The following is a 15,662-nucleotide window of genomic DNA, read 5'->3' as shown; positions in this document are numbered from 1 at the left end:
TGAAATCGTAACAGAGCAGATAAAGCACTTCGAGCCAAAAGCGAGACAATGGGTGCTCGATCTACTTAACATATGCAAGTCTACCTACCAGATTCCAAAACTGCTATGTCTAATATCTCTGCTATGCCACCTGTATATATTGTATGACCGCCTCATTTTGAACGACATCCAGGAAAAATTAGATGCAAAACTAATCCCACAACAAGCAGGCTTCAGGCCAGGTAAATCGTGCACAGGCCAAGAACTGAACTTAACAAAGTACATAGAGGAGGGATTTGAGCAGAAATAAATAGTGGAAGTAGCCTTGATAGACCTCACAGCGGCATACGATACAGTAAACCACAGAACCTTGCTAACTAAGATCAATTGTGCTTGACTATGACCTAGTAAAGATCATAAGATCACTGTTGTGTAATAGACACCTCTACGTTGTGCTAAATGGAAAGAAAAGAACTCAAAAATGGCCTTCCTCAAGGAAGCTTTCTGGTGCCGTCCCTATGTAACATCTACACCAGCGATCAGCTAATTCACCCCCAAACTGAGAGTTTTGTTTACGCTGACGACCTTGGTATCGCCGTAAAAGGGAAAACCTTCACACAAGTAAAATCGACAATGGAAGAGGCTTTAAACATGATGTCAACGTACTACAGACAAAACTCATTAAAACCAAACCCTACTAAAACCCAAGTATGCGCATTCCATCTCAACAATCAATTGACTTATGTAAAACTGAATGTATCTTGGGAGGGACAATACTTGGAACATACTGATAGACCCAAATATCTTGGAGTCATACTAGACCGGTCACTAACATAAAAATTAAACTGTCAGAGTACAAGACAAAAGGTTACTACGAGAAACAACCTTCTCCGGAAACTTGTAGGGAGCAAGTGGTGTGCAAACCCACATGTCTTAAATCCGACAGCTGAGATTCTTATGTTCTCGGCAGGGGAATATGCTTGTCCCGTCTGGGGTAGACCTAGGCACGCCCAACAAGTCACCACGGCATTATATGAAACATGTAGAATAACTACCGGCTGTATGAAATCTACCCCTCTATCCCTACTGTACCGTGGAGTTGGATTCGCATCACCAGAACATCGCAGATGCACCTCAAAATATGTGGAGAAGTTCAGGCAAACTTTCGATTAAAGCCACCAATTATACGGGTTTGACGAACCAGCAAGAACCAGCCGGCTTAAATCAAGGAAAAGGTTTATGAGAAACGTCAGCGTCGAACCACCCGAACTGTTCCCTCTACACCCAGAACCACCAAATGGAATTAACCTGAACTGGAGAACCTAGCTGATACTCAACCGCATACGCACCTGCTCCGGCGTTGCCCGTGTGAAACAGAGCCTCGTTAAATGGGGTATAAACACAAATAACTACGCACTTTGTGAATGTGGGGAAATACAGAATGTGGAGCACCTGAGAGTATGCAGACTTTGCCCATCACAGTACACCCTCGATGATTTATGGCTCTTAAATAAAAAGGGTATAGCCGTAGCCCAATACTGGGCAGAAAAACTGTAGTCGGATCCAGACTCGAAAAAGTAAAAGTTCTATTGTATGCTTTACAAAATTAACAAATGGGAACTAAGAAATACTAGTTGTATAATTATAATTGCATCACAATAAAACAAAGAATGGAATAAAAAGCTGAGAGGATAGAACCCAAAAGAATAATCATTTGATATCAGTAGAAACCTTAGAATTAGTGTAAAAAAAGAGTTATACTACAACATACCACAATAATAGGAAACAACATCTAATAAATAACGGAGCTAAGCAGGAAAATAAAATATTGTGTGCATCAGCGATAACTACAACAATACAAATACCGTGTGTTAAGAACTGGAGCAACATGCAAACCACCATGAAAATCACGAATTATTAAAAAAAAGTTAAATATTTGGCCCCCGAGTTCAAGCCACAACTTTAAGCCACTCAAGACCATAATGAAAAAGTAAAAACCGACATAGAGTGCATTGCAGGTACCTGGAAAAATTACTGTTCAAAATTACACAAAGACACTTCAAAAGATAGATGAGTATCAGAATACGAAAAACATGCATCTGAGAGGCAGAACCAATAATTAGTAGTAGAAGGTAAGTAGAAGCAGAGAAGGCTCTTAGCTAACTAAGAAACAAAAAGCCCCAGGGATCCATGGCATGCCAGGGGAGACTCTAAAAGCAATGAGCCCGATTGAAGTAGATGTAATACTGGATATGTACAACATGCATGGTATCATATACGCCCATAAACGCCGGTAAAAACCGGCAAAATAACGCAAATTATGGAAAACAATACGTTGTGAATTAAAAAGAGATGAAACTAGTGGAGGTGGGAAATTATGGTTAGAAACCTATAAATTTACATTACATGATAGTTTCCCACCTTTAGACGTTAGCTTAAGAGCTAGTTGACTTTAGCCATAATTTATGAGACGTTAACATGACGTTTAGTAAAATATTTTAGTTAAGTTATTTTTATAATTAGTTTGATTTATAATTAAAATGGCTACTAATTAATGTCTTTTTACTAACATCTGCCTAAATTTATCATAATTTGTTCTAACATAGGAAATTAAAATATAATGTTTTTCGGCCACGTAGCCACGCAAGAATTAGCTTTTTCTCATATTATCTCACAACTTAATATGTTTTCCATCTTTTGCGTTATTTTGCCTGTTATTAGCGCACTCATCACTGTAGATGACATGTGAATGGACTGATAAGTAGTGCGAATCAATCTTTATCCCTACCTAAAAGAGAATCACTAACCGTATGCAGCAATTACAGAACCATTGCCCTTATTAAACTGCGAAAACCAAAGTTATGACAAATATCATGTGAACCACCAACAGCTTGAATACGTAAACCAATACAAGTATCTTGGCTGCTGGTTGAACAATCAACTTGATTATAAATAAGAAGTAAGAGCCAGAATAGAAGTAGCCCGACAAAGATTTATTAAAATAAAAAGCATATTTTGTAACAGTAGCATTAATATCAGCCTTAGATGTCATTTTCTGCATTGTTATGTAACTATGGGCAATACTTTTGTATGGAACCTCGCCTGGACACTTAACATAACGCTGATGAATAAGTTAGAAGCCTTTGAACATTTTCTATAAACCCTTTCTGGCTTTATAGAAGAATTTTGAAAATACCTTGGACAATCCACACCACCAACGAAATTTTTCTGAGGAGAATAGATACAGATAGGGATCTAAAGGGATGCTAAAGATCATCAAAGTTAGAAAAGTTAGCTACCTGGGACACATAATGAGAAACGAAAAGTACTACCTCACGCAACTGATGATCCAGTGTAAGATTGAAGGAAAACGGGGTCCCGGTAGGCGCCAGATTTCATGGCTTAGAAATATCCGAGACTGGACAGGCCTTAATTCAACATCTTTGTTTAGAGCCGCATTGTACAGAGACAGATTTGCCAGTGTGGTAACTAACCTCCACTAAAGGAGACAGCACCACAAGAAGAAATGACTCAAACTCGTGCTGAAACGTAATAATCTTTTGGTTAAGGGTATATTTACCTAGAGTATCTACCCTTTTGATAAGCAGAGAGATTTTAGAAAAATATGATATTCACAATAGTATAAGATCGAGCTTGTGTGTATCACCACCGCCTTAATTTCACTAGCAGTTACACCAGAGCACCTAGGTAAGAAGTAGCTTTACAAAAATTCACAAAGAACAATTTTTTGTCGTCATCAATTAAATCACTACATACAGTACAGTATGTAGTGTAGAGTAACAGTAGCTGGTAGGAAAATCTCCAATTTAAGATTTGCTGATGGCACTACACTTATAGCAGCAAATGAGCAAGAAACGTTTGATCATCTGCGAAGAGTTGAGTACGAAAGCAATAAAGTTGGTCTGAAAATCAATAAAGCTAAGCCAAAAATAATGGTGGTCGACAGATTCGACACTATTCAACTGACTAATATGTTACAGGAATACCAGATAGTAAACACCTTTATCTATCTCGAGTCTAGTATAACTAACGATGGTAACTGTGAAGCAGAAGTTCGGAAACGTATTGGTATGGCAAAAAATGCGATGAGTCACCTGCTAACTAAAGTTTGGAAAAACAGATCCAAAAAATTGATGCCTTTGAGATGTGGTGCTGGAGAAGAATGCTGCGCATACCTTGGACAGCTCATAGGACAAACGTTTCCATTCTAAACCAACTCAATATTAAAAAAAGAATGTGTGTGTACTTTGTACGCACGTAAGAAGTTATTCATAATCTTCTATTCATCAAGCGTTTAAGAAACGCTTTTCTTTAGTTACGAGTGACTAAAATTAAAAATATTATAAAAAAATCATCCAAAAAACAAAAAATAAAAAAAATTGAAAAAATCTAACACATCCGTCAAAGAAAAGCGTGGCGCGTGTTCATTGAATAAACGGTTTTCTCAACACGCTTTTCTTTAACGAATGTGTTAGATTTTTTCAATTTTTTTTTTTTTTTTTTATTTTTTGCTTTTTAGTTGATTTTTTTATAATATTTTTAATTTCAGTCACTCGTAACTAAAGAAAAGCGTTTCTTAAAAATTATTTTTCATATTTTTTTATTTTTTACTTTTTAGTTTTACACTTTTCAAACATTAAAGTATATCGTCATGTTTATTAAAATATGTATAAAACATATGATGTACTAACATGAAAAGTAGTCGGAATCGGAAAAAAAATTTGAAACTTTGTTTATTAATGAAGCATAAAGTAAACAATTAACGTAAAAAGTGAAATTATGTATTGTTCATGTCATTAGCATTCATATCATCCGTAAAAGTTTCAAGTTTTCGCATTGTAAAAAACAAGAGAATTTAAGCGTTTTCCATTAAAATCGTTTTGTTTTTTCATTTAAACAATTAATAAACATGAAAAAATTTTTATTGGCTATTCGTGTATTGTTCCCGCGAATGCATATGTCTGGAAATTTTCATTCATTTGCATTGAAGAAAAGGCAGTCAAATTAACGTCTAAAGATTTGACGCAAACTATTGAACTAAATAAAAGCGTTTAATTAAAAAAAAAGTAATGAAAACGTATTCTTCACATTTATTTTGTATTTACAAAGGATATTGAAGTTAGGTATGAAAATACAGCAATAACAAAAAGGATACACCTGCATATATGCAATTAATAAAAAAACTAACATTTTACCTACAATCATACAATAAAATTGTTAACTAAAACTCAATTCATCAATCAATTCATCAACTCATTTCATAGATCTACGGTTAGGTTCGCTAGCAGTATGAGGAGGAAGTCCTCTTCTATCCAATTCTTCCAAATAGTTCAAAACTAGTTGAGTTCTCTCTTCTGGAATGTGATCCAAAACCAAATACCTTTTATCATTCTTCAAAATTTCCTCGATTTCCTGCATGTGCGCTTGGTTTTCGCGCAGTGTTTGCAAATATTTGTGTCTTTGTTTTCTTGAAGTAGCTCCTTAAACTGTCCCTTTGCCAGTATCAGTTTGTCTTTTAAATAATCTTTGAATTCGCGTTTACACTAGAAGTAAAAAAACCATGGAATGTTGAAAACCATGAAAGAAATCTTAAATGAACACATAAAAAAACAATCTAAATGAAAATCCACTGCACCAACGGCAATGGGCGTATTCAAGCACGAAAATAAGGTGAAGCCGCCCTGCACAATCTAGTGTCGGAACTCGAAATGAGTCTGCAACAGAAAGAAGTCGCCCTTGCTGCATTCTTGGATATAGAAGGTGCATTTGATAATACCTTACAATACTAATAACAACAACGTGCAAGTGGATTCTGCAGAGCAGAATAATAGCCACAGATACCGATAAAGATGCCATAAATCTGATGGCAACTAAGGGATGTCATCAAGAGGGTGTGTTGTCACTTTCTAATATTTCTAAAATACTATTCTGATATTTCATAATTGTCGATGACCTGATTCATCGGCTAAGCGTCCAAGAAATCTAGGTCCAGTCCAGGATTCCGCAGACGATGTTGTAATAAAGACTAGGGGAAAATGTCCGGCACTGTTGCGGATTAGATGCGATATGCCCTTCACTACATAGAGACCTGGTGTCTGAAAGAGAACGTCTCCGTGAATCCTTCCAAAACTAAACTGGTTACCTTTACAAATAAGAAGAAGCTTACTGGACTGACTGAGAGCTGAATTTTTTGGAGAAGTTACTGGAAAGAACCAATGAGGTGAAGTATCTAGGGGTAACCGTGGATTCGAATTTCAATTGGAATACTCATATTAACAATATAACCAATAGAGCTAAGCGACACTTCTGGAACTGCAGATGAGTTGTAGGTAAAATCTGAGGATTGAAACCAAAGGTAATCTGTTGGTTATACACATCAGTGGTACGACCGACAGTTACTTAGGGCTCAGTACTTTGGTGGGAGAAAGACGGTTTCGCAATCTTGTGTGGCCATTCTCACCACCCTACAAAGACAAACGCTTCTAAATATAACAGAAGCCTTGAATAGTACAGGAACGGCTTCATTAGAGGCTCTCACGTCTCCCTCCGCTGGAATTATATATTTCGGTGGTAGTATTTATGACCATCCTGAGACTAAAAGCAAACAATACGTGGACGCCGAATTATGTATTGAGTGACCACACCCACACTACTGGGACTATACTTGAGGAATCCATATTTATGATGAACGCTGATATGACATGAGAACTAATCTTCACTGAGATTAACACAATTATACCATCTACAGAACAAAATAATAAATTACTTTTAATGGGAAATAAGCCACAATTTTCCAAAAAAAAATGATTTTATTAACGTTTCGAAGCCCAAATCGGATTTAGTTGTCAAAATACAAAATACTACTAAAATAAACAAAAATGATGTTGCTAAGTATAAAAATTCTTCTAATAATTTTTTTTAATCTGGCTCATTTATATTGGCAATTCAGACGTATAATATACATTTTAAAGTAGACTTTAAAATGAGATCGCCAATATTTATGAGTTGCGTTTCTGGGACGACTTTACAAAAAGATAGTTCATTCGATTACATGAAATCAATCCCAACTCAAGAATATCAGTCACAAAAAAAAATCATAGCATGTGATCTGTCTTTTTGTAAAAAAACATAATAAAACTATCTTTTTGTAAAGTCATCCCAGGAACGAAACTCATAAATATTGGCGATATCATTTTAAAGTCTTCTACGTTAAAATGTATATTATACGTCTGAATTGCCAACATAAATGAGTCACATTAAATAAATTATTAGAAGAATTTTTTAACTTTGCAACAACATTTTTGTTTATTTTAGTAGTATTTTGTACTTTGACAACGAAATCCGATTTGGGCTCCGAAACGTTAATAAAATCATTTTTTTGGTAAAATTGTGGCTTATTTCCCATTAAAAGTAATTTATTATAAAAATGCCACAAGAAAATAGCTTCAGAACAACATACAGAACAAAAAGTCCCAAATATGAATGAAGGTCTTAATATAGTTCACTGATGGATCTAAATGTTGTTCTGAAGCTATTTCCTTGTGGCATTTTTATAATTAACTATTTAGATGAGAAATGAGCCACAATTAAATTGAAAAAAAAAATTTATTAACGTTTCGACGCCCAAATTAAAGACCATTAAACGTTAGATTAAGTGAACATCAGTCTTATATTAAAAATAGGGAATTTGATATATCTGAAATATGTCAACACGCATGGGATAATGAACATAGACTTCAGTGGAGAGATTCAAGTATAGTCCTGAAAGAAACAGATAGCAAAAAGAGAAAAATCAACTCTAATTATGCTGAATGAAACCAATTGTGTCGCAAATTCCTCGGTAGAATGCAAAAGGATGTGGTTACCCATACTGAAAGAGGAAGTCAATAGAAAGAAAATACCACGATTAGTAAGTCAATAACATATCGAGTTAGTACATAGTTTGTATTTTAGTGTTACTTATACATCTATGTATTATTAATATTACTTATAATTTAGACAATATACTGTATATTATATATTAACGTCAGAATTTGGTATTAGTTTTGAGAGTAAACTAAAATGTAAGAAAACTCATACAGAAGTAAAAACTTGAACTTGTATTCTGATACAAGTTGAAGACTTGTTGAAGACTATCATTGTTCTTCAACAATGATACAAATTAAAGACGTATGACGTAGATATATTAATATTATGTAACACATGACAGAAGCTAGAAACAAATGACAATCGATGAAAAGCCCTATTAAAGTACTGTTGGTTGCCTAACAAGATGGTAGTGATTGGAGTATTTAAAGATATAGTATTTTTACTACAAAAGCGATATTACGTAGGTCAAAATTTTTGACGCAAGAGAACTGTCAAAACATTAGATTGTGACTTTTCATTATTGCCATGTTTATTATAAACATGGCAATAATGAAAAGTCACAATCTAATGTTTTGACAGTTCTCTTGCGTCAAAAATTTTGACCTACGTAATATCGCTTTTGTAGTAAAAATACTATAGCAGTAGGTATATGCATAAAACAACGATTTTAGATTTTAGTGTGTTAAATTTATTAGCATACTATTTGTGAGATATCACTATATAGTGAGATATGTGGCAGAACAGAGTAAATAGCTGTGTGTTGTTTTTAAATGGAATGAATGAAGATATGTAATTAACATAACAGGCAACAGGACAAAATGATTAGTGTGTTTTGTCCTGTTGCCTGTTATGTTAATTACGTCTCCATTCATTCCATTTAAAAACAACACACAGCTATTTACTCTGTTCTGCCACATATCTTTTGCCACTCTCCTTTCTCCTTAACATTCTTGTCACCTTCTTTTTTAGTTTCTTTAGACTTTACTTAACAATAGGGTACTGCACACCAAAATCCATTATCACACATTCATTTTAAGTTCTTTCAGATTATAATAATTCAGTTTAATCCATATATACCATCCTTCTCATCTCTTTCCTATCTTTCTTTTATTTCCATTCATATCAGGCAACCACCATTATCCAGTTATCCTAATTTAAATTTCACATTAGTATCTTGCTTTTTACATTTGTTTATTAATTCAGTTGGACACATTTACCATATACTTTCACAAACTTCTGTACCTATATACATTTCATTTGGTTCAATCTGTGCACTCCACTACCACTTATAGAAATCAATCTCATAGTTCTCTATTTCTGATACTCATTCAATTTAGATTCTTCTTTCCATATTGACATCAACCCACAATTTGACCTATATTAGTAGCTCTCATTCCATTGTTCATTCACTAATCACTTCGTCTGGTAGCCTATCAAGGTATATTTCCTCGAATTCCTTCAGTTCATCCAAAACAACATATAGTCAATTAGATTTTGCTGTCACATAGTTTATTTCCCCTTTCCTTTATGAAATTTATTACATACTTTTGTTTATTCCATTACATTTTATTAAAATCATATCTTTGACACCAACATTTCATTCACTATCTGTATTCTTAGTTACTTTAATTTTCCACAATTCCTCTCCAACTTTTAACAGACATAATTAATCAGTACAATAGTATGCTAATAAATTTAACACACTAAAATCTAAAATCGTTGTTTTATGCATATACCTACTGCTATCTCCAATCACTACCATCTTGTTAGGCAACCAACAGTACTTTAATTAAAATCTCTTAAAACTCCGACTTTTGGTTTATTTAACTTCCTATTCTTCCCATAGAGGTATATATTAACATAGAGTAAGCCTACCTTCTGCGTTTCCTGGCGACAAGATCTCATGGACTGGTTTGCGGCATCTCTTTCCTGTATCGAAAAACTAAGATGACATTAAGTGTGAGTATAGGTACGGAACGGTACGGAAGGGGAGGACAACTGTCGCAGCTTTACTATGCGTAAAAGTGAAACAGCACTAATCCAAATAAAAAAGATGGTGTCGTCACTTCGCTCTGAATGACACTCTCTCTATACTAATATATAACTCTATGATTCTTCCACGTCAGTACATTAATTGTTTAGTTTGTAGTCTATTTCATTTCATTTAACTAAATTTAACTTTCATCTTGTCATTTCACATTCGATGACGTCACATTTTGAAACATGAAATTATACCCACATTAAATCTATAAAATCCATAAGTTTTTCTAGAATAGAGAGTTGCTAATTGAGACTTTACAATAGATTATAATATTTAAATAATTTAAATCGCATTTTCAGATATTTAATAACAACTTTTACATTTTACTACAAATCCAAACTACACTTTGTAAGCTTTAAACAAAAATTGGCTTTATCTTGTCATGTCATGTCACTCTTGTCGTAATGAATGTCCATTTCCTAATTTCTCAGTTGGTCTGTGCCCATTGTACTGGCAAGTACCTAGCATTTTCGAGCAGGGAACCATGTTGCCCTTTGAGCATGTGTTCTATTATATCTAATAACATCGACTTGTAGTCACCAGTTTTGTTAAAATAACATATTTAAACCATATATTATGGGGTTTCCACTTTGAATGGTGTGCTAGTTTCAAACTACTCTGCAGAATGTAAGTATTCCCACAAGTTTTTTCATTCTAACAGTCACAATTTTAACCTTTTTCTTTAGTCTAACGTGGAAATACTTCATTCTAGGCACTGAAGATGTTCTGAATTAGAACGAAAACGTTTTGCAATCCATTTGGATGACTTTTTAGATAGTTATTAAATAAACGATTTTATACCAAAATACAAGTTGAAGTTTTTACTTCTGTATGAGTTTTTTAAACTATGGTATACAGCCAACTATTGGGTTTTCCCATTGATTTTATAAAATGTAAGACCAAATACTTACGATGTCGGGATAGTATCACGAGGTTTTTTCCTGGTTTTCCCTCGTGCTTTACTATGAAATCTCTAACGCGAGAATTTTACTGTCACCGTTGCTTTTGGTTGTCTTTTTAAAGACAGATCACATGCTATATTTTTTTTGTGGCGGATATTCTTGAGTTGGGGTTGACTTCATGTAATCGAATGAACTATCTTTCAGTAAAGTCGTCCCAGGAACGCAACTCATAAATATTGGCAATATCATTTTAAAGTCTTCTACTTTAAAATGTATAATATATGTCTGAATTGCCGATATAATTGAGTCAGATTAAATAAATTATTAGAAGAATTTTTTACTAAGCAATAACATCTTTGTTTAATTTAGTAGTATTTTGTATTTTGACGACACCCCATTTGGGCGTCGAAACGTTAATAAAATTTTTTTTCAATTTAATTGTGGCTTATTTCCCATCTAAATAGTTAATAATGGATCTAAAACACTGCCCATGACACTGGTTCTCTTGATCCTTGTCTTTGGGCAAACATGTAACTATAATAAATCTTATAGCCTAGGTCAATATACAACTGTGTTGCAGGCTGAGGCTTTTGCTTTGGTGGCCTGCATTGGTGAAATAATTGGTGAAGGCCCTAAAGCTAAGAGAATCAACATTTACACAGATAACCAAGCGGCTATTCTGGCAGTAAAGAAACCACTCGCAAAATCAAAACTGGGGAGAAACTACAAAGATCTCCTCAACAACCTGGCAAAAGACAATAAAGGGTCTTTAATGTGGGTGCCGGGTCATGAAGGGGTGCATATGAACGAACGAACACATATGTTGGCATTTGGCATAATAAGGCTCGCGCAAACTTTTGAAGACCCAGAACCTTTCTGTGGCATCATTAAAGATGCTACGAAACACGAGATTCAGAAATAGCTGTTAAGGAATCATCAAAACAAATGGAGAGCCACTCAAGGGCAAATCCAGGCTAAAAAATAATCAAAAATATTGATAAAAAAATTCTCGAACAGTTTACTGAACCTCAATAAAAGAGAGATCAAAACGGTCACTGAAATGGTGACTGGATATTGTCGTTTAAGAAACCACCCATACAAACTAGTTAAGGTGAATGAAAGTGCGAAATGGAAGAAAAGACTGCCAATAATATGTCATTGCAGTGTGCTAAGTGATGTAAGGCAGGTTTGAACATTCACTGGTCAACTGAGCTTTGAACCAAAAGAGATCCTAAAACTACCAATAAGAAAACTGTTGGCCTTCCTTGAGGCCACAGAACTCATTACAGTTTAAGGAAAAACAGGGTATGGTACAAAGGCCTTATGACCAAGTGCCAGAGACTAACGAGTCTCGCCCTATCTTAGAAGAAGAAGAAGAAGAGGATTCATTTTGATTTCAATATAAAAAAAAGTCATGAAAACGTGTTCGTCACATTTATTTTGTATTTACAAAGGATATTGAAGTTAGGTATGAAAATACAGCAATAACAAAAGAATACACCTGCATACAATGCAATTAAAAAAAACTAACATTTTACCTACAATCATACAATAAAATTGTTAACTAAAACACCATGCATCAATCAATGGAACTCATTTCATAGATCTACGGTTAGGTTCGCTAGCAGTAGGCGGAGGAGGAGGTCCTCTTCTATCCAATTCCTCCAAATAGTTCAAAATTAGCTGAGTTCTCTCTTCCGGAATGTGATCCAAAACCAAATACCTTTTATCGTTCTTCAAAATTTCCTCGATTTCCTGCATGTGCGCTTGGTTTTCGCGCAGTGTTTGCAAAGATTTGTGTGTGATTAGTTTGGTTTCGTGAAGTAGCTCCTTAAACTGTCCCTTTGCCAGTATCAGTTTGTCTTTTAAATAATCTTTGAATTCGCGTTCACACTAGAAATAAAAAAAGTTAATTATTAAAGGAGCTCACGGATAATTTTGGTATATGCCCAAAAAAAATAATAGGGAACTTGCACATTTTTGTTTTTTTTTACAATAATAATGTCCAGTTTCGTTTAAAAATAAGATTTCCAAAAATTCACGCCTCAAACACTCATAATAGCAATACAAATTTAAAATATGTGCATTTATATTTCAATGGATCGAAAAAGTGCGCGAACACTTGTGACGTCACTAAGTTATATTCTGTAATGGCAGTTCTCCCGTCTAGTATAAAAGTATGAACCATTTTGTTTACATTGGTGTTTGATACAGTTTTTGAAGAGATAGTATTGTGTGTGTTTACTATGGAAAATAAAAGTAAATACTATAAGTGTTGTTTAGTACCATTGTGTTAAAGTACAACTATTAAAACCCCCCATAAAATATTTATTAAATTACCAGTCGATACGAAACGACGTTTAATTAAGTGGTTACATGAATGTTGAGAGGACACTAAAGACATTTGTGAAGATAATTTTAATGTAAGTATTTAATATTGCTTAATAGATCAAGTGTATTTTGAACAAATAGAAGATAAAACTTTTGGTATATTTTGGTAAATGTACATTACAGGTTAAATAATATTTTTACGTATGCAATATTTTTCTGGAACTGCTTTTACTATAAAATTAAAATAAACTAATCATAATAATATAGTTTTATGTTCATAATGGGTACGTTATCAGCCTGTGGAGTTAACGGAGACAGTAACAGCAATGCTTACCAGAATAACAAACGAGGAAGTGGCTCAAGCGCTTCAAAAAATAAAGAAAGGAAAAGCAGTAGGACCAGATGATATTCCTGGGGAAGTATGGAGAGCATTGGGAGAGACAGGAATAAGTTGGCTAGCAGGTCTATTTAATAGAATTATGGAAGTTGTACAAATGCCAGACGAATAAAGAAGCAGTATATTAGTACCTGTCTACAAAAACAAGGGAGATATACAACAATGTACAAACTACAGGGCTATAAAACTGCTTAGCCACACCATGAAAATATGGGAGAGAGTAATTGATAGACGGATACGTTAAGAAACGAGAAATATCCGATAATCAAGTTGGCTTTATGCAGGGCAGATTAACAACAGATGCAATTTTCATTGTAAGGCAACTGATGGAAAAATACAGGAATAAAGAGACCAACGCTCATATGGTATTCATTGATCTTGAGAAAGCATATAATAGAGTTCCTCGAGAGATTCTGTGGTGGGCACTCAATAAGAAAGGAGTCCCTGGCGAATATGTAAAGATTGTGAGAGATATGTATGAGGGAGTAACGACTAGTATTAGGACAGGTGTGGGAGAGACTGATAAATTTCAGGTGAAAGTAGGACTGCACCAAGGATCGGTGCTTAGTCCTTATTTATTCTCATTAGTTTTGGACCAGATAACAGCGAAACTACAAGGTAGCATCGTAGCATTCCATGGTGCCTAATGTATGCTGATGATGTAGTGTTAATAGGAAATAGTGAAGGGACTTAGAACAAAAACTGGAACAGTGGAGACAAGCTCTGGAGGAAAAAGGTTTAAAACTTAGTAGGACAAAAACAGAGTATTTGGAATGTTCATTTAAAGATGGAGTTACTACAAATAAAATGGTATCTTTGGATGGTGAAATGATTGTGAAAAGCAATAGTTTTAAGTACCTAGGATCGGTATTGAGAGTAATGGAGAAATAGATGGAGATGCATGCAGTAGAATTAAGGCTGGATGGAGTGGAAAGAAGCGAGTGGTGTGTTGTGTGACAGAAAAATTCCAATGAAGCTGAAGGGAAAATTCTATAAAACAGAAATAAGACCGGCTATGTTGTACGGAACTGAATGTTGGGCAGTGAAAAAGAAAGAGGAACAACGAATGCATGTGGCGGAAATGAGAATGCTTAGATGGATGAGTGGAGTGACAAAGAAGGATAAAATTAGAAATGAGTACATTAGGGGAAGTCTAGGTGTGGCACCAATTAATGCCAAAATTAGAGAGCATAGGTTAAGATGGTTTGGTCATGTACAACGTCGAGACGTTAATCACCCAATACGAAGAATAGCTGAAGTGCAGATCCTTGGAAGGAATAGGAGAGGAAGACCAAAGAAGACCTGGGGGGAGACGATAAGGCAGGACATGTTGGTAAAGGGGATGAACATTGATATGACACAAGATAGAATTGTGTGGAGAAATGCAATTAGGGAAGCCGACCCCGCATAGGGATAAGGCAAAGAGAATGATGATGAATGGGTACGTTATCAAACTTTATAAAAACCCTCCGATCATTTAAAAATAAAGTGTCTTAACAAAAACACTCAAATATTATGAAATATATAGTTCACAGCAACTATCTAAAAATTTATAAAACTGAGATAACCATAAAATCACTACAGCAAGTAAACGAATAGCAAACGTAATGAATTAATCGCGTGAATCTTGAACATATTTAACTTTATGATATCACGACCAATGAGAGCGCGTTTTGGACCGACTGCTATAATTTTAATTTTCTCTCGATTTTAATCGTTTTAAGGAGCCAAACGAAAGACAAAAACTACTTTTTTTCTTTGGTATATATTTTAAATTACATTCTATTGTAGTGATGTAACGAATGTCATTTTTTGAACATTCGCGAATACGAATGCGAATGCGAATATCTGCTACCGACATTCGCGAATGCGGATGCGAATGCGAATATTCAGTTTTTTTTAATTTGTTTCTATTTTTGTAATGTTTCCTAAATTTGTAATGAAAAGTTAATTGATATTTTGTGTAAATCAATCTGAATCTTAAGCTTTATTCTTCTTCTTCTACGGCACTACAGCCCAAATTGAACCTTGGCCTCCTTTATTTTTTGCCTCCACCCTTGCCTGTCTGTGGCTGCTCTTCTCCAAACACGGACTCCTAAAAGAGCTTGTGCGTCGCTGTTTA

The 15,662-nt window shown here is 34.6% G+C and overlaps 1 protein-coding gene across 1 annotated transcript in view; it reads right to left on the bottom strand.

Moving 5' to 3' along the window:
• Nucleotides 1–12,231: 12,231 nt before the first annotated feature.
• LOC114333681 (transcription elongation regulator 1) overlaps nucleotides 12,232–15,662 on the bottom strand; it is a 139,034-nt gene continuing 135,603 nt past the window's right edge. The window contains exon 14 of the mRNA XM_028283622.2: nucleotides 12,232–12,705. Within this exon, the coding sequence (XP_028139423.1) occupies nucleotides 12,406–12,705 (300 nt within the window). The 3' untranslated portion in view covers nucleotides 12,232–12,405. The remainder of the gene's footprint in view (nucleotides 12,706–15,662) is intronic.

This window comes from Diabrotica virgifera, chromosome 6 (genome assembly GCF_917563875.1).
Source record: "Diabrotica virgifera virgifera chromosome 6, PGI_DIABVI_V3a".
Classification (NCBI taxonomy): Eukaryota; Metazoa; Arthropoda; class Insecta; order Coleoptera; family Chrysomelidae; genus Diabrotica; species Diabrotica virgifera.
This window is presented reverse-complemented; position numbering and strand designations above follow the sequence as displayed.